Source organism: Meles meles, chromosome 16 (genome assembly GCF_922984935.1).
Source record: "Meles meles chromosome 16, mMelMel3.1 paternal haplotype, whole genome shotgun sequence".
Taxonomy (NCBI): domain Eukaryota; kingdom Metazoa; phylum Chordata; class Mammalia; order Carnivora; family Mustelidae; genus Meles; species Meles meles.
Window position 1 is genome coordinate 67631181 of NC_060081.1, and position 18503 is coordinate 67649683.

The 18503-nt window shown below is 51.2% G+C and overlaps 1 protein-coding gene across 1 annotated transcript; it reads right to left on the reverse strand.

The window, feature by feature from the left end:
• Positions 1-695: 695 nt before the first annotated feature.
• Positions 696-17511, reverse strand: TOMM34 (translocase of outer mitochondrial membrane 34). Its single transcript, XM_045980202.1, has 7 exons — positions 17278-17511; positions 13039-13138; positions 11763-11915; positions 8498-8667; positions 5381-5528; positions 1926-2052; positions 696-1699 (listed from the first exon to the last, which is right to left on the reverse strand). Exons 1-7 carry the CDS (start codon positions 17402-17404, stop codon positions 1595-1597), a joined length of 930 nt encoding a protein of 309 aa, XP_045836158.1. The 5' UTR covers positions 17405-17511; the 3' UTR covers positions 696-1594.
• Positions 17512-18503: the final 992 nt, after the last annotated feature.

Below are 18503 nucleotides of genomic sequence, written 5' to 3' on the forward strand. Positions count from 1 at the left end.
TTTTTTTTTTTTATATTTTTATTTGTTTATTTACAGCATAACAGTGTTCATTGTTTTGGCATCACACCCAGTGCTCCATGCAGTACGTGCCCTCCCTATTACCCACCACCTGGTTCCTCAACCTCCCACCCCCACCCCCCACCCCCCTGCCGCCCCTTCATAACCCTCTGGTTAAGAGTTTGCCTTCAGTTCAGGTCGTGATCCAGGGTCCCGGGATCAAGTCTCATGTCAGGCTCCCTGCTCTGTGGGGAGTCTGCTTCTCTCTCTGCCCTTCCTCCCACTTGTTCTCTCAAAATCTTTAAAAAAAAAAAAAAAAAAAAAGGCAGGAAGAACAATTTGACTAGGACACAGACCAGGAAAGCACTTTCTGGTCCCCGTCCTTGCCCTCTCCTCCCAGCTGGGGCCTATACAAACGTCTGTGGTGTCTGCTTGGCCTGCCTTACTGCTCTCCTCACCAGTTAAACTCCCACGTTAGAACTCAGTGCAAGCTTTACTTCCTCAGGGACCCCCTTCCCTCCCCAGGGTCAGGCGGGGAAAGCGCTGTGTGACAGCTCCAGAGCGCTTAGCCAGGCTGCAGTTTGTTCCGGGGATCTCTGATGACCACCGTCCCTGCCCACCAGAGCCTCAGCCCTCTACGAGCAGGGGCATGGCCGGTCACCGATCTCCCCAGCACTGCACACACAGGCTGACCCGTGCAGACACTCTGGGAAGTTTGTTCAACGAGTGTGCAAATGCTCAACACGCTGTAGCTCTTTATTACCGCAAAGGTCCAGGCACAAAACTGAAAAAGCACAAACATAAATACAGTAGGCATCTATGTACCAGAAAGATGTTTAATGCAATAGCTTGAATACGCAGTTCAACAAAATCAGTCGTTTAGTTCAAATTAACTTCACATTACAAAGAACCTAGAAGCTTGGAGGGGGCCACTGTTGAGGTCAAAAGAAGTCCCTGCCCAGAGTGGAAGGACAGACTTCAAGAAGGCCTTTCTCTCCATCCCACCTTCAGAAGCGGCCATACCTCCGGACTCTTAAAACCTCTTGGGCACCTCCCCGCAGGAGGCCGCGGTGCAGAGCTCCGGACAAGGCCACCGGAGGGTCAGGATTCTGCATCCTCACCAAAGCAGGGCCCGGCCAAAAGGCACTGGAGCTCAGAGCACAGGGAACTCTGCCCAGCACAGGGCGGGGGCGGCAGCCCTGGAGAACCAGCTCAACAGGCTGCTCTGGGTTCTAGTTTATCCCTCATGCCCCAACCCCAGAGCGCAGTCTGCTCAGATGAACCACAGTGAGATGGGTCTGGTGCAGCTAGAAGGGCAGCCGTGGGGAGCACGCCTGGGGCAGGGACAGAGCCGAGTGCTCTGCCAACGGTCTGAAGCAGGCGGGGAGTAGGGACCGTTCCGGCAAAACAACAACATCTGGGGTTTGTTTTTTTGTTTTACTACACTGAGCTTAATTTGAACAAGCAAAGCCTCTTAAGGGGTGGGAAGCCGTCACCTCTGAGTCACATCCAAGCTCACTTGGGGGTATGCTGGGTCCCAGGAGCAGGACTGGAGGAGGGAGCTCGGGCAGAGGTTTCCCGCTAACCTTCTGGGTCTTTAGTTTAAGCTCTGGTTAACTTCCTGCTGCAACTTCTGGGCAGGGCCGTTCCTGGGCTCAAGCTGCAGAAGACTGTTGATGTCTTCAAAGCTGGATTTGTACTCCTGAGAGGAGAGAGAAGGGGGCGAGGACGGAGGCCCGACGGAGAGGGGCCAGAGCAGCCAGGGCGGAGGGTCTCCAACCCCAGCCTGAGAGCCTGCCCAGAGCCACCAGGGCTGCCCTGGATGGGGAGGGACGTGGCCCACCGCCCCCTCACCCAGCCTGCGCTCTGGAAGGGCCACCCCAGGCACCGGCGCCTCAGCGGGTGCCTTTCGGTCAGGCTTTTCTTACCTTGAGTGCCTTGTAGGCTTGCGCTCGTCTGTAGAACGCCTTCACGTTCTTTCCATCCAGCCTGAGGGCTTCTGTGCAGTCCCTCACAGCTTCCTTGTACTGCTTCAGGGCCAAATGGCAGAGCGCTCTGATGGGAAAGGCCAACGGAGGTCTCAGCCCCTGCTTAGCCCCCCCACCCCCAGTCGTGCGGTGGTCAGAGGGGTGATCTTGGAGTTGACAAACGGCGCTCTGAGCTGGTAGCTGCACAGCTTCCTCACCCCTGGGGGGAGGCTGACCCCTCTCCATAGTGGGAACCCACCAGCGCAGCACGGGGTGGGATTGGCGGGGAGAGGCGCCCCATGGGAGCCCGGCTTGCAGCACTCCACGTCCTGACCGTGTGGCTCCATCCCTCAGGCCACCTCGCGCTCCTAGCCTGTTATCTTTTGCTCCTGAAAACTCCCCCTTGGTGGATTAAAGAGTCATCCAGGGTATTGGGACTCTGAGGATGTGCACGTGGGCACGTTAGCGGGAAGATGGAAGAGGTCTGCGGCTCACGCTGAAATGCGCCCAAACTAAGAGGCGCCGGTCAACGGCTCCATAGCGATAGGGCAAACGGAGCAAAGTGTTAATGGGGAATTTAGATGGTAGGTGGTTCAACGCCCAATTCTTTAAACTTATAGTGTGAGAATTTTCATAATCATGGAAAAAAAACCAGCTGCAGACATCCACACGACAAAACGTTCTGCATCTACGGGCAGAAAAAGTCTGTACGCCTCCCCCATTCTTTTCTCCAAAGATGGCCACTAAGAACAGGTGTGTTGGCGCTCCCTCTGGGCCTCCATCCATCCATCCTCAGCATCTCCAGTGGGAGCAGTATTCACTTGGTCAGATGAACCATAACTTATTTTACCAATTCCTTATCTGGGGACAGTTTTCATTGCTTCCAGTCTATAAACACAAGACGCTGCCGTCAGCGTCCTTGTGCATAAAACGCAAAGGCCTGCTGGGAGGGACCGTGGGTCAGCGGATATGGGCACTTTTAATCTTGACTGTTGTTGCCAAAATGCTCTGCAAAGGAGCTGCTCTCTGAGGCACCATCAATAACTTTCTGTTTCCCTGTAACTGTACCAACCCTGGGTGTCAATCTTTAACTTCAGTCAATAGTGGAAGAAAATAAGGTCCGTTTTAATGTAATTGCTCAGTACCTTTACATAAAGGTTTTTAACCTTACGAAATCAAATTTACCTTTCCTTTAATGACAGCTCTGGTCCCTATCCCCCACCCCACAACAATTCCATTTTAATACTTTTCCCACTGCAAGATAATTAATCCGTGCATTCTTCTAGAACTTAATGGTTTTACTTTCCGAAACATTTGAAACTGTGATCCACTTAGAATTTCTTTTAAAATATGGAGTGAGGTAGGGATTCAGGTTTATTTTTAACTTTAAATGAGACTCTTCTGAAGTCCATTCAGGGCAAGCTGTACGTGCTGGGCACTGGAGTGATATCAACTACACAGAGAGGACGGGAGGAAGCCAAAGGCGATGCCCCGGTGTGCAGAGCTTCAGACACACAAGGCAGAGCATTACAGTGGCATCCAGGATGTATGATTTCAGCCACAATGGAGGGAAAATTCAGTTTTGTATCAAGTTATCAGTCCTCGAAATTAAATTTATAAATTCAGGGGCGCCTTGGGTGGCTCAGTGGGTTAAAGCCTCTGCCTTCAGCTCAGGTCATGATCTCAGGGTCCTGGGATCGAGCACCGCATCGGGCTCTCTGCTCAGCAGGGAGCCTGCTTCCCAACTCTCTCTGCCTGCCTCTCTGCCTGCTTGTGATCTCTATCAAATAAATAAATAATAAAAATCTTAAAAAAAATTTATAAATTCAATGTAACTACAACCAAAAGCCCATCAAGATACTTTTTGGAGTCTGTCAAAAGGGATCCTACTAGGTTTAGCTAGAAGAACAAACCTGGGAAAAGAGCCAGTGATGCTCTGATTAAGAACGAGGAGAAAACCACCCCTACAAGAGACTATAAGGCACTAATAATTAAAATATAAAAGCACTAATAATTTTTCACACACTTGCGTGAAAAATCATATTGAAACAAAACAAAGCATTGTCTTGAATACAGTAAAAGTTCAGGAAACTAGACTATTAGAGGTCTCTCCCAGAGATGGGGTTATCAAAATGCTGCTGCAGAAACCTAGAACAGATGGGCAGCAGCCCTTCCTTCCAGTGAGCCTGACAGACTGAGGGATCCCTGGTCTCATCAGCCAGTAAAACCACAGGTTCCAAATGCCAAAATCTACACTTTAAAATGAAAAGTTCTTCTTGAACTTATTTGACAGCAAAACCTGACCCGCACAGGCCTGCGGTTACTTAGTCTGGAACACTGCCCCACATGAGCATGGACTTTCCCTGTGTTTCAGGCAGGAATGTTAACAATGAACTTCAGCCATTGCCCCAGAGCCTGTGGGAGTATTATGTGGTCCAATGTATGAACCATATGACCTTAGATCTGGAACACATTTTATCCCAAGAATTTTGGATAGGGAATGGCGATACTATAGTAAATCTAAGATTTTTTAACTAAAGAGTAATAGTATGTGTATGTTAGCAGGGTGGGAGAAACAATTTATAACATTTTTATAGTAAATCTTTTATAAACAAGATTTGGCTCAGAGATGGTCCCTTGGTGAGTGTTCCAAGCTTCTGACAGTGAAATTAGTAGATCTCATCGGAGCCAGGTTGCAAGTCTGTCTCCACCGTGTACTGGCCAGGTGAGCGGAGGTAAAGCCCTTCTAGCTCTGAGCTTCTGATTTCTTGACTTGCAAAGGGAAAGACCACCTACCACCAGTACGCCCGAGTGTGTGTAAAACCGTGATTCCCACCCAGTAAAGGGACGGTGCCCCCACTGTGGGTAGAAAGAACCAGCAGCCACGGCCGCAGCCTGTGGTGCGGGTTGTTCAACTGGGCTGCAGGTCACGCCCTTCAGGCTAGGCGGGACCATCTCTCTTGCTCCCAGGCCAGGTGACAGGGAGTCCACACGCTGGGTTCTGTCCCCGTGCTGAGACAGGGCCAACCCTCCCCACGGGAGGGTCTGAGGAAGCCATGGGGCTAGGCCAGGGGGAGGGCTACAAGACATGTGCTGAGGCCATGTCTGTGTGGCAAGCACACTGCTCTCACTCACGGAGTGTGCACAGCTGGATGGTTCACGAAAGCCTGAAGAGGAGGGAGGGGGACAGAGCCCAGGCCCCATGGGGGCATCGCTCAGTTTCTATTCCTTTGAGAGCGAATGCCACCGGCCACACCTGCCTCCCAGTGACCAAAACAACCAGGTACGCCTACTCTGCGGTGCGACACACCGAGTCAACGAGAGGAATGAAGAGGCCACCCCAGTCTGCAAGCAGACTGGGGGGGCGACAGCCAGCGTCCCGCAAACCCCCAGGGCAGCAGCTGTGCGGAACATACCTGTTGCTGTACGTGGCAGACTCCATGTCACTAAAGGACAGGCTTTCGCTGTACTTCTCAATAGCTTTCTTATGGTTCCCCTTCTTTACAAGCTCATTGCCTTCTTCCTTCAGAATTCTGGCTCTCTCCACATCCCCAGTGGAAGACACTAGAGGCAAATTCAGAAGAGGAAAGAGCCATGGAGCAGGTGCCTGAGGGCCATGGGCCCTCGCTGTCTGCGATCCTCTCCCGCCCCGAGACTCCCTACACTGCTCTAAAGCAGCATACCCGAGGAAGGACTCCCCCACGTGGCTTCTGGGAGATTAAACAGGTTCTCAGTCGGAGGCTGGGGACTCCCGAAGAAAACACACATAGACACACATGTCAGACAGATACATGGTAAAGGGCACGCTGGAGGTCTAGTCCCCGCAGTGGCCCTCAGTAGCCGGGGACCTCAGTTCCTCTGTACACTGGGGCACTAGCTACCTGACCTGGGGCAGTGTCAGGACAAAACCTGAGTGCGCCACAAAGTGCAGATCACCCTATCAACTTAAAGCAGGAGAGGAAGGGGCGCCTGGGTGGCTCAGTGCATTAAAGCCTCTGCCTTTAGCTCAGGTCATGATCCCAGGGTCCTGGGATCGAGCCCCACATCAGGCTCTCTGCTCAGCAGGGAGCCTGCTTCCCTTGCTCTCTCTCTGCCTACTTGTGATCTCTGTCTGTCAAATAAATAAATAAAATCTTTAAAAAAAAAAAAAAAGCAGGAGAGGAAATAATTATTTAAATAAGGAAGTAAGTATTTAAATAGGCAAGCATCTGAGAAAGAAACAGTGTCACTCCCCGGCTCTCTGAAGAGGGCCGAAGAGCCCACTGTTCCTCCTCTCTGGAGCCTGGACCTTCCCTCACCTGCCCCACGCAGCTTGGCCCCAGCGCAGAAGGACAGAGACACGAAGCGAAACCCGGGCTGCTGGGCCTGGCCCTCGGCCCTTCACTGCGCAGCCGCAACCACGCTCCAGCCCCAGCTCCCAGATCACTGGGTTTCTTTAATTTTTAAAAACTATCTTTATAAAATCCTGTATCTTTACAACACGGGTAAGATTTTAAGAACAAAACTAACACCCTTAAACTCATCCCTCACCTTCAGAAACAGAACATTTACTAAAACCTTTAAAGCCCTGTGAGGCCCCCTCCCCAAATCAACCCACCCCTGGAGGAAACCGTGATCCCCAACCCTGTGCTTTCTTCCCCCTTTTTTCCTTGGTAGCTTAACTCTATACGATAGTTCCTATAAACCATTTGCCATTCGTTTTTTTAAAATTTCATATAAAAGAATAAATGACTCTAAGTATTCCTCTGTGACTTGGCTTTACTCCTTCCCCTCGGCACTGTGTTCCTCAGACTCCGCTGTACTGACGTGTATCCCTGTAGCTCGCGCTCACTGCTCATTCATCCCTTCCGAGATCTGAAGCCATTTCCAGTTCTGTTGTTTGCGGTTGCAAACATCCTACTGCGAACCTTCCTGCCTGTCTCCTGGGCGGGCTGCAGTTTCCATACCACTTTGGCTTTCCCCCAGGCTCCCCAACTCCACAAGGCAGGCCTGCGGCCTCCCGCGGCTCCCCAGCAAGAGCCACGCACTGCATTCTCTAGCTCTCTCTACCGTCCTTGCCAGACATTCCCTTCCCTTCGCTTCCCCACCTGAAGAACACCCCTCTCAGTCCCCCTCAGCATCCAGCTCAACAGGTCACCTCCTCCGGGAGGCTTTCCCTGACTCCTCCAAGCGCACAGGTGTCAGTTCCTGTCTCGAACTCCCCAAATACTAAAGGCTCTAAAGCACGTGTCCTTCCTCCTGTATTTTGGAAATGCTGTTTAGGTGTCTCTGTCTCTTCTTATACTGAGGGCTTCCTGAAGGCCAAGACTGCTTGTCCGTAAATACACGGCACAGACTGGAAAATACATGGGCCAGTGACTCTGAAAGAAATATTTAGTAGGCGCCCTGAAGCCATCTAGTTCATTAGCACCCCACATTTCCATTCTGGAGAAGAGGGGGACACTTAGCAGGTTCCCACAAACCAGAGTGAATGCTACCCACGGCCAGACCCATTCCCTCGTGGGCAGGGAAGTGACCCCGCCCTGCACTGCCGCCACGGCGAGGCTGGAGCGCTCACCCGCTGCACCTGGTCTCCTCAATGCCTAGGCTCACTGAGCCCAGCTGATTCCCCGGGGCACTGCTGAACTGAGGCCTGAAGAATGGCCCCTCTTTTTTACACGGTTGAGGTCGACAGCCCCCGTTTTGGGGCTCCCTAGCTTTGATCTCCCCTCCCTATTCCACCTCTAGGGCCCCACATGGTCTGTGTGTTCCTGGGGCAGCGGCACCCTCTCACTACGAAGGTGGAGGCAGATGGCTTAGGGCCACAAAATCTCAGTTCCTAGTCCCAGTGATCAGTTCCTAGAGAATGGCCTGTGACCAAACAGGCCAGAATATACTGAGCCAGTGGATTTAAAGGGATTTAAAGGAAAGAAACCCTCTCTTAGGGAGCTCTCAGAAGAAAAACCACCTTTTTCTCTTCCTCTGGGCCACAAGGCATGGCATATGGGGACGAGGCCAGGAACCACTTTATGGCTATTTTAGCCCTGGGAGGGAAGACTGCCCCAGGACAAAGCAGACACACCAGAGAAGAGAGCTGAGATGAATACCAAGGAATGGAGTCCGAGGCTGCTAATGTGAGCTCCTGGAGCAAACCTAGCCTGGATCTGAACTCGGAACTTTTAGTTACATGAGCCGATATGTTCTCTTTGTTATTTTTACCACGTTGAGTTTTCTGTTCTTGCCACCAAAAACATCCTGGATCATCCATCCCCAGTGCTGCCAGAGCAAAGAGAAGGGAACTAACGCTGTATACCTATGCGCCAGGCCGAGTGTCCAATGTGCCTTTTCTGTCTCTGAATTGGGACAGCAGTGGGCGGGCTTTCTCATTGCCTTCAGGATTGAACTGAGAAGACAGTCTCTAAAAGGTAAAGACTTTTTGTTTCCTGGATAATTTTTATAGCTTGCCTTTAAGCAACGCCAGTTTTTACAGGATTACTCTGAAGGTGGTGGCCAAGGGGAGACTGTAACACTCTGGGCAGGAAGTCACAGCTTACCTCTGCCCTTGGCGGTTGTGGCTTCTCTGAATTTGCCCTTAGTGTTCTCTTTGTGGTACTCCAAAGGTGAGGAATCCCACCTCTTCTGAGCTGTGACAGGCACCAAGGGGATAGAGGGTAGCTTCAGGCGCCACTCGGGCCCCAGCGAGTCCATGAGAGCTCTGGTCATTCTGGAAAGGCAGAGAAAATTACAAGGAGGTTTCTGACTGGGTCAAGAAGATGCCCCTCCTCTCAGAAATCCAGAGAGGGTGTGTGAGAGCCACCCTCCTTTTACAGCTTTGTGACACACAGCAGGAAGGAGACACAGGTCTGCACCATGACACGCCCACCCTGCCTGGCCCAGACTTGGCCACACTCTGTTAACTTCAAGGCAGTGACAGCTGCTTGTTAAGGGTACTCAAACCTGGGGGCACCTGGGTGGCTCAGTGGGTTAAGTCTCTGCCTTTGGCTCAGGTCATGATCTCAGGGTCCTGGGATCGAGTCCTGTATTGGGTTCTCTGCTCAGCAAGGAGCCTGTTTCCCTCTTCCCCTCTGCCTGCCTCTCTGCCTACTTGTGATCTCTATGTGTCAAATAAATAAAATCTCAAAAAAAAAAAAGAGTACACTTATTAAAACAAAAGGGTACTCAAACCTCACCCCCAAAGGATCACACATGCCCCCAAGAAAGGATCCCATGTCTTATATTTTGTCAGTGGATCTATTACAAGGCCATGCAAACACCTGAGGCGTGACTAATGCTCAGAGATTTTTATAAAATACAAATCTTAGGTCATTCTCAAGTATTGAAATCCTCCAGCGCTTCCCACTTCCCTAGGCTGACAGGGCCTGAGATCTGGTCCCCTGCTCCTCCCCACTTCTACCGTGTGCCGCATTCCCTCTTGATCCATCTGTTCGAGCCTCTGCCCACGCTTTTCCCTCTACCTGGAATGATGTCTTCACTTTCCATCCCCCCCCTTCTGGGCCCAGCTAACTTCCTTCAGATGCTGCTCAGGGATCACGTCCCTTCGGTTAAGAGATCTCCAGCCCCTATAGCACATCACACGACACCCGGGCCCTGTAAGCATGTGCTCCAGGAGTGAATAAAGCCAACGGTATGCTTTCTCTGCTCCAACGACTGTGCTCCCGTGTGACTAGAAGGACGGTGTCCCAGATGGCGATCACTACGAACTCACGGTCCCTGACTAAGGCCCTCCGGCTGTCTTCCTGACTAGCACAGCCACGTCAAACCTCTACCCTCCTCAGCCCAGCTCCCTTACCCTCCCCTCCTTTTTCAGGGCAAAGTTCCAGGTCTCACAAACGCAAACCCACCTGCGTGGGCACTAAATCCTTCCTAGTTCTCTCCTGTCACACGTGAAGAAGTGACAAGGCCAGGCACTCCCCCTCAGCTCTGGGTCTCACCGCGCCCTGCCCCCATCAGGAACCACAGCCAACAGCTCTCCTCTAGCATCATCCTCTCTCTCCACAGACTCCAACTGGCCACATTTCACTGTTTCCTCACTTCCGCCTCCTGGAGACCCCACCCCGACATTGCGGCTGGACTCCTCTGCCTCTTCACGGCCAGGTTTCTTGAACCCACTGCCATGCGGGCTTCTGACCCGCCGCGTCAGAAGTCACCACAGTGACTCTCCTTCTTAAACCCACAAGTCCTCTTCACTCATTGGAACACCTGATGGGAATGAGGTTTTCATCCTTCTGGAAATACTTCCTAAGTGCGCCGAGTTTCCTCCTCCCCTCCAGCTGCCGTCCCCCTGAAGTCCCTCAAATGTTGCAATTTTCAAAACGCAACCCTCTTCCCCGGGCTCACTTGCTGTGGGGGGGGGGGGGTCTCTTTTTCTCCCACAACCTCAACCCACCTCTATGCTGATGACCTCAAATCCACAGTCTGCCTTATATTTGTCTCTTTCGCTCCAAAATCCATGTAGATACCAACCACTGTCCTCACGCCTCTCGTCCCCTCTGACTTACCGTGTCATCCACCAGGATGTTTATTCTATTCTTCCCTTCTCACCAACCCCAACATCCAAATTCATTGAACTACTACCTAACTGTCCTCAAAACTGGTCCCACTGTCCTCTTTCCACTATCTCCACCACCTGACTAACCGCCTAACCCTTCTGACTCTGCTCTCCTTCACGTCATCCAGCAACACGGCAGCCAGTGAGCTTTTTCTCTCAAATCTGCTCAAGTTGCTCCCCTGCTCAAGACCCTTCCACAAAACCTCACTATGCCTGGATTAGGTCCGGGCTCACCTCACACATCCGAGCTGAGCTCCTCACCAGCAGTGCCAAGTGACGTGGCACTCCTCACGATTCCTCGAACACACCATCCCGGCTCACCCTGACAATTGCCCTTCCTGCTGCCCTGGCCCCACATCTCTTCATTTCTCAGCCTCAGCTCACCTCCTCTGCAAAATCCTGACTGGCTTCCTCCTACCCCCTGGGTTAGGTGCCCCTTTCTGTCCCCTCAGCCCCCTGGGGCTCCTCCTACCACACCACTCACCACGCGGTGGTGTGCATGGCTGTGACTGACTGGGGTTCCCCAAGAGATCAGGGGTTCCATTAGGGCTTGAAAAGCTATGTGTCAGGCATCAGCCCAGGCCCTAGTGCAAAGTTGGGGACACAGAAGTGCCAGATTCTGTTGAATGACTGAATAAAGGGGACAGAAATCAAGTCAAGCTAAAAATGATACACTTAACACATGTCACGAAATCCTGTGAAGGGTTTGCTATGAGTGTGGTGTTTGGCTCTCTAGTGGCCCATGCAAAGAGGGGAAACATGACTAGTTACACAAACGAAGGCAGCCATGAGGCAGAAACAAACCACCACTCAGAAGCCCACAACAAAATGGCGGCCAACGGGCCTTGAGGAGCATCACAGTACCAAAGGCCAACCCAACTCCGCAAACACCACCCTACAAGCCTCGTGTCCCGGCTGCCTGCGCCTGTGTCCTACTCTCCCCACTCTAGTTAGGTCTCTGAAGCAAGCGGGGTCTTCCCCAGGGCACCCGGCACAATCCCTTACACAAAGCTCCAGAACCTGTTACCACGTGAATGAACCTGAGCAGCCGGGCCATCGAGCCATCCACCTTCTCACTCTGACTCCTCAGGGCCCTGCTAACCAGAACCGCAGACTCTCCTTCAGTACTTTCACCATGTGCTCAGCAGGTCTCAGGGGACCCCCAGGAGCTGACCAAAGCCACGGTCCCAAGTGAATGAATCCAGGAGGCCGGGGAGTTCCGGAGAGACCGCCTGAGGTGTCAGGCTCACCTGTTGAGGCCTTCCACAGCTGACGCCACACTGTCATCGATCTGCAGCACGGTCTTGTAGTCCACATAGGCCAGGGGGTACTTCTCCAGGGCCTCGTAGGCGGAAGCCCGCCGCAGGAGGGGCTTCATGCTGAAGGGAATCAGGGCCAGCGCTCTAGAGCAGGAGGCAGAAATGTCATCCGGCTGCTGAGGCACCAGGGCTCCCCCCACAGCTCCTTCTACACAGGGTCATCTGCTACATTCAGCGTACAGGAGGTCACAGTTGGCACAGAAATGTGGCTAAAAATGTCAAACCTTAGCAGAGGGACTTTCCAACTTAGACTGAAGTGAAGAAGGGAGGAAGGGCAGAAAACCACTAAGGCTGTGAAATCCAATTTTCTGAGTCACAGTCCCCCCAGATCAAGAACAAGCGCCTGTGGCTTGTACTCTCCCACGTGTTTCTACAGAGTCCGACCCGGTGGGAGAAACAGGCTTCGCCGTCAGCTGGAGTGGTGTCTAAATTCCACCTCTGCCATCGGCCATGGAACGCCAGGCAGATCACCTTACGGCCTCAGTCGGCCGCAACCCACTTCTAGCCTGGGCGGGACGGTCAACTTACCCCGCAGAGCGGTCATGAGCCCTCCGGGAAGGAAACCTAGCACGGCCCGGTACGGAGCACCCGAGCACAGGCCCCAGGAGCACGCTCACCTCTCCTCCTCTCTCAGCTATCACCAGGGCAGGACCCCAAGGCGATGCCGCAGGAGAGCGGGTCTGAGAACACAGGCGTGTTGCCAGTTCGGTGATGAGAAGAGCAGGCAGGGTCAGACTGGCTTGCAGAAAAAAGTAGTAGGACAAACTGCTCAACGTCCTTTATACCTCGCCATCGACGGACGCCGCCTTCTCCTTGCTTCTTTTGAGGAGATTCAACTAACCTCTGTCCCTCTTTTTTCCCCTCCGGCACACATCCACCCCAGAAAACACCGGGGCAAGCCAGTCATGAGCCTGCACCTCACCCTCATCGTCAGGTCCCCGATCTCACAAGGCCCATAAGGCCCACCTCTAAATCCCCACCTAAGCCCACCCTCTAAGACTCCCACTCCTTTGGCAGACTCCAAAGACACAAGTCAGGGGCTGCAGGCACCAAGTGGAGCCTCCTATCCTCAGGGACCTGGTGACACTCGGACACTTCCTCCTTATCTGACATATTCGGAACCGCTGGAGTCAACCCCAAGAAGAGAACAGGCCCGATGAACGCAGCCTCCTGTCCTGAGACCCCGGGGGCTGCCCCGCCCACTTACGAAGTACAGTCCTTGATGCAGTCCCTGCAGTTGCCATCCTTCAAGTGGCACGCTGCACGGTTAGAGAAGAGGATGCTTTCTTCTTCCGGGTTCGAGCAACCTGCCCAAGGGGAAGAGAAAGCATGAAATTAACAGAGTGGGAAATGGATGCCGTGGGACTCTGGGTGAATTTCAAACCCGGAGCTCACTCTGGGCTTCCATGTGGGGCTTGTTGGTCTGAGGGGGCTGCCAGCAAGCTTCCTGCCACTCACAGGGAACCAAACACCTTCTCTTTCACTCACTCCAGCACGGAAGTCAGGACCAGGCAAAGGACAAAACATGAACCAGCTGGCTTCTGCTCAAGGATATCCATGCTGTAATTACACGTGTGTGTGAATTTTGTACAAAAAACATGTAAACCCAATGAGAGGGTTTTTTGAAAAAGGAAAAGAAAAATGTGATAAAGAGACTGAACAGGTCAGACAGAGACGAATCCTACCTGGTCAAATCAGAGAGGACTTTGCCAAAGAAGAGTCCTCTGGGTCTGGCAGGAATATGCAGAACTTAATCAGGGGAAGGATTCAAGCGACCCAGTATGGAAGAGAATTATCAGACACTTTCCTAAAGGCAATCCTTATCCTCAGGAATCTCAGAAGCCCATGTCTTTTACTGTGTGGCCACAAAGACTTTCAATTTTAAAAAATAATTTTTCGGGGTGCCTGGGTGGCTCAGTTGGTTAGGCGTCTGCCTTGGGCTTAGGTCATGATCCCGGAGTCCTAGGATCATGCCCTGCATTGGGCTCCCTGCTTAGTGGGGAGCCTGTTTCTCCCTCTGACCCTCCCCCCTCTTGTGCTTTCCTACTCTCACTCTCTCAAATAAATAAACAAAATCTTTAAAAAAATATTTTTTCAACCACCTCATACCCACTAGCATAAGCCATCATGGAAAGCAAACAAACGAAAAACTCCAAAAATTATTAGGTGTTGACTCAGTAATTCTACTCCTGAGTATATACCCCAAAGAAGTAAAATAAACTCTTTCCTGAAAATTATAAAACATCCAGAAAACAGTGAAACAAGATACTTGACATCCATCCCTGGACTTGGCAATCCATTGTATTTGTTTCCAACCTCTTTCATTTTTGAGATGGCTAAAGCTCCATTCATCCTCATCCTTTTCTCTTTGCTTCCTCCCCAGACCCCCAGAGGTCAGCACAGTCCTGAAGTTGGTAGGTAACACCCTCCTGTAGTCACGCTTGCCTTCTTCTATTACCTTCACATTCACAGGGAAGCGAATATTCCGTTTTATAGCTTTCAAAGATTTTCGAAACTAAGTGGCACCCCACTGCTTATCCTTCCACAACTTATTTTTTTTTAAAGATTTTATTTATTTGATGACAGACCAGACAGAGATCACAAGTAGGCAGAGAGGCAGGCAGAGAGAGAGAGAGAGATTGAGAGAGAGAGAAGCAGGCTCCCCATTGAGCAGAGAGCCCGATGCGGGGCTCGATCCCAGGACCCTGAGATCATGACCTGAGCCGAAAGCAGAGGCTTAACCCACTGAACCATCCAGGTGTCCCTCAACTTACTTTTTTTAAACAAAGTATGTCACCATACTGAGGCACGACAGCTTTCATTCAATATCAACAGTAACAAACCAATAAAATCAGAACATCCCCCCCTTATTTTGCCAGGCCCTGAGTGAGACAGCAAGGTACAAGAAAAAGTAGAATATATCCTTGCTCTTGAAGAATAAGCACAAGAACTCAAAACTCATAGTTATCTCAAGGCGCTAGAGCACAGATGCACAGAAGCAGCAGGGGTGCAGTGGGAAGAGCAGCAGAGGAGCCGAGGATCCTGCCCCTGAGCCTGCATGAGTCACTCGATCCCTCTGATCGCATGTGCTCCCCTATCGCATGAACACACCACTTTACAGACTTGCTGGAAGGGTTCAATTTTGTTAGCTTGCTCCCTGCTGTCCTTTCAAGATCGGCAAAGCTGATCCGAGAAATCCACGGATTTGCCCAGAAATCACTGGGAAAATCAATAGCAAGATCAGAACCAAATGCTGGTCCCCGACTAAATCTACACCAGGCAGCCCTTCGAAGGATCCAGAATAAATCCATTCAAAATCACATGCTTTTGCAGACCAGCTGGAGTAGGATAAAGAAAAAGGTAGAAAATCAGTACTTCAGGGGCGCCTGGGTGGCTCAGTGGATTAAGCCGCTGCCTTCGGCTCAGGTCATGATCTCAGGGTCCTGGGATCGAGCCCCGCATCGGGCTCTCTGCTCCACAGGGAGCCTGCTTCCTCCTCTCTCTCTGCCTGCCTCTCTGCCTACTTGTGATCTCTCTCTGTCAAATAAATAAATAAAATCTTAAAAAAAAAAAAAAAAAAGAAAATCAGTACTTCAGATTCATCAGTGACTTCATCAAGTGAGGCTGAGTTGAGGAAGTGGGCCTAAAGAGGAGTGTTCTAGAAAAACAATAGGAGGCCAAAGGGGGGCCTGGAATTGCAAAAGTTCAAACAAGACAGATTGGACTTTGGAGAGGTTTTGGGGAGAAGCCTGGAAAAATGATTCAAAACTTGGACTTGCAAATCAGACAGACCTGTTTTCAAATCCTGCCTCTGATGTCCTCCCATCATGTCCTCCCATGCCTCTGATGTCTACCCAGGGTAGACAGATTTAACTCTTCTGGACTCCTCATCTATAAGGTATCTTATCCTTGGTTTGTATGTAGACAAAAAGGAACGAAGTTTGTAGTGTCTAACACATAGTAAAGCACTCAACAAATGAAGGAAGGCAAAAGGAAATAGGTACTACAGGAAATGAGGGCTCATGGGTAAGGCACTTTGGAGGAGAGGTTTGGGCCAATGGGCTATGGCTGGTTAGAATGAGGCTTACCTCTTCTCCAAAGTGTCTTACCCATGAGCTGGAGGCTGGGAGAACTGGTAAAGGACATGCTGCTCCTCTGTTTAAAACAAAACTCAGGGCACCTGGGTGGCTCAGTGGGTTAAGCCTCTGCCTTTGGCTCAGGTCTTAGGGTCTTGGGATCAAGCCCTGTACCAGGCTCTCTGCTCGGCAGGGAGCCTGCTTCCCCCTCTCTCTCTGCCTGCCTCTCTGCCTACTTGTGATCTCTCTCTGTCAAATAAATAAATAAAATCTTAAAAACAAAACAAAACAAAACCCAAAACTCCCCAGTTGTCTCCCATCGTGGAATAAAATCCAAACTCCTTACCACAGCCTACTGTATAAAATGCCTACACAATACGGCTCTATCTAACTGACCTCAGTATTTACTATTCCTCCACTGGCTACTATGCTCTGGTTCCTGAAACACACCATGCTTATCCTGTCTGGGGGCCTTTAAAATGAACAGTTCCCTCCACCTGGAGTGCTCATCACCCAAAACTATGCACTTGGCTTCTTCTCATCATTCAGACATCACTTCAAAGGTCACTTCTTCAAAGTTGTCCTTGACCTTCCACTCCAAAAGAGCTCCCCAGTCACCTCTCTTACCAAATCACTGTGTCTGTCTTCTTTGCAGCCGTGACGGTTATCAGACAGGCCTAGTTTACATCTGGGTAAATTAAGTGTGGTATGTCCATACAATGGAAAATTATGCAGCCTTAAAAAAGGAGGAGAACATCTGTCACATTGCTACAACATGGATTATAATCTCCTTGGGGCCATTAAGGTAAGCAAACTAAGTCAGTCACAAAAGACAAATACTGTATGACTCGACTCATAGGGAGTTAAAGTAACCAAAATCACGGCTACCAAAAGTAGAAAGGTGGAAACAAAGGGCTGAGGAGAGGGAAGGAAGATTAGTGTTTTAGTGGGTACAGAGTTTCACTGCTGCAGCGATCTGTTGCACAACAATCTGAACGTACTTAATACTCCACTTAAAGACGGTTAAGAAGGTAAATTTAATGCTGTTTTTTACCGCAATAAAAAAAATGTGATAAAACACCCACTGATATGGAAATATGTTTGGGATGTGTCAGTAAGTGAAAAAGAACCAGTGATAAAACCGTATTACAATTAAAAAAAAAAATAGCAGAAAGGGCCAAGGAAGTTTCTCGTAGGATGCCGAAGAGGGGAATGGGCGGGAAGGGTGCCGGGTGGGCCTGATGAGCCAGCTGACCCTGGGGAAAGCAAGCCGCAGGCACCCTGGGCAGGAGCGAGGTCTGGGCGGCCGCAGTGGGGGACGCCGCGGGGAGAGGCCGGCCTGGCGGGGAAACCCGGGGCCAGGGTCGTACCTTGCGCCTGCAGCGTCCGCAGCGCGCGGCTGTACAGCACGGTGGCTTCGGCGAACTGGCCGTTGCGGAAACTCTGGTTGCCGGCGGCGCGGAGCGCCTCCACGGAGTCTGCGAGCTTGGGTCCCATCCCCTGGGCCTGGCCGGCGCACCGGGGGGCGCGTCCGTTACCGCGCCGAGGCGTGCGCAACAGCGTCCCGGCGGGAGCACCGGCCGGCGAAGATGCGACTGCGACCGCCAACCTGCCCGGGAGGGGGCGGGACGCGCGGGGCGGGGCCAGAGCTGCGCGCGCCAGGGGCCTTCTGCGCATGCTCCGGTCGGGACTCACCTAGCGGAACGCTCTATATCTTCGCGGTAGGGAGGTTGAGAGCCTAAGGATGTCAAAACTCTGGGTAAAACCATGAAAGAGCCCAGGCCCTTGCTGGCGGGGAGCTTACATTCTCGTGGGAACCGACAGGCTATTAACTCTTGAGCAAACGAAGACGATAATCTCATAATGTGATTAATGCTAGAAGGAAAACAAAACTGTGGTGTCATGGAAAGCGACCACGTGGGGACTATTTTAGCTGGGGGGGGGGTGGGATGGGGTAGGCGTCTCTGAGGGACGAAAGAGCTGAAGAAGCCTTCGGGAGTGCTGGCTGGTCCAGACACATAGCAAGTGCAAAGGCACTGAGGCTGGAAACTATCTGGTACCTAGTGCTCTGTAGATGTTGATTTAATAAATGAATGCACTGATAGGTCCGTGAGGATCTTTCGCTGAGGGCAATTTGAGCTTATCTTCAGCGTCCTTTGACATAACTGTATGTCCCACTTGATGGGCCAGTGTTTTTAACTGCTTGTTGACCCCTGTGCACATGAAGCTATTTCTCTTGCTTTCTAACCTTTGCTTATGTGCCCCTCTCCTGCAGTTCTTTTCCAAACACTTCCTTGTACTTGATCCTGACTCCATCTATAATCATCCTTTCTGAAAGCCTTTCTTGACACCTCACGTCTTGCCCCTGGTCCCTCTGCTGCTCCAGTTGCTCCCAGAGTTTATATCTCAGTTAACACTCTGTGATTGTCAGTTTACAGTTTTTCTCAAAGACTGTGAAGTCTTTAAAGGCAAGAAGTAGGTCTTTATTTTTATCTCCACAAGACCTAATCAGATCTGGCACCAAACATGTAGTTATAAAGCTCTATCGACAAACACGTGGTCTCTGCCCTCAGAAATGTAGTTATAATTATTTGTG

What these genes read in the sequence shown, in the direction of transcription:
- TOMM34 (XM_045980202.1), bottom strand. Translation starts at nt 17,404, where the DNA reads ATGGGACCCAAGCTCGCAGACTCCGTGGAGGCGCTCCGCGCCGCCGGC. An exon ending in GCGGACGCTGCAGGCGCAAG is followed by an intron (nt 13,139 to 17,277) that starts GTACGACCCTGG and finishes CCCCTTGGGCAG; the next exon opens with GTTGCTCGAACCCGGAAGAA. An exon ending in AAGCCTACAAGGCACTCAAG is followed by an intron (nt 1,700 to 1,925) that starts GTAAGAAAAGCC and finishes CTCTCCTCTCAG; the next exon opens with GAGTACAAATCCAGCTTTGA.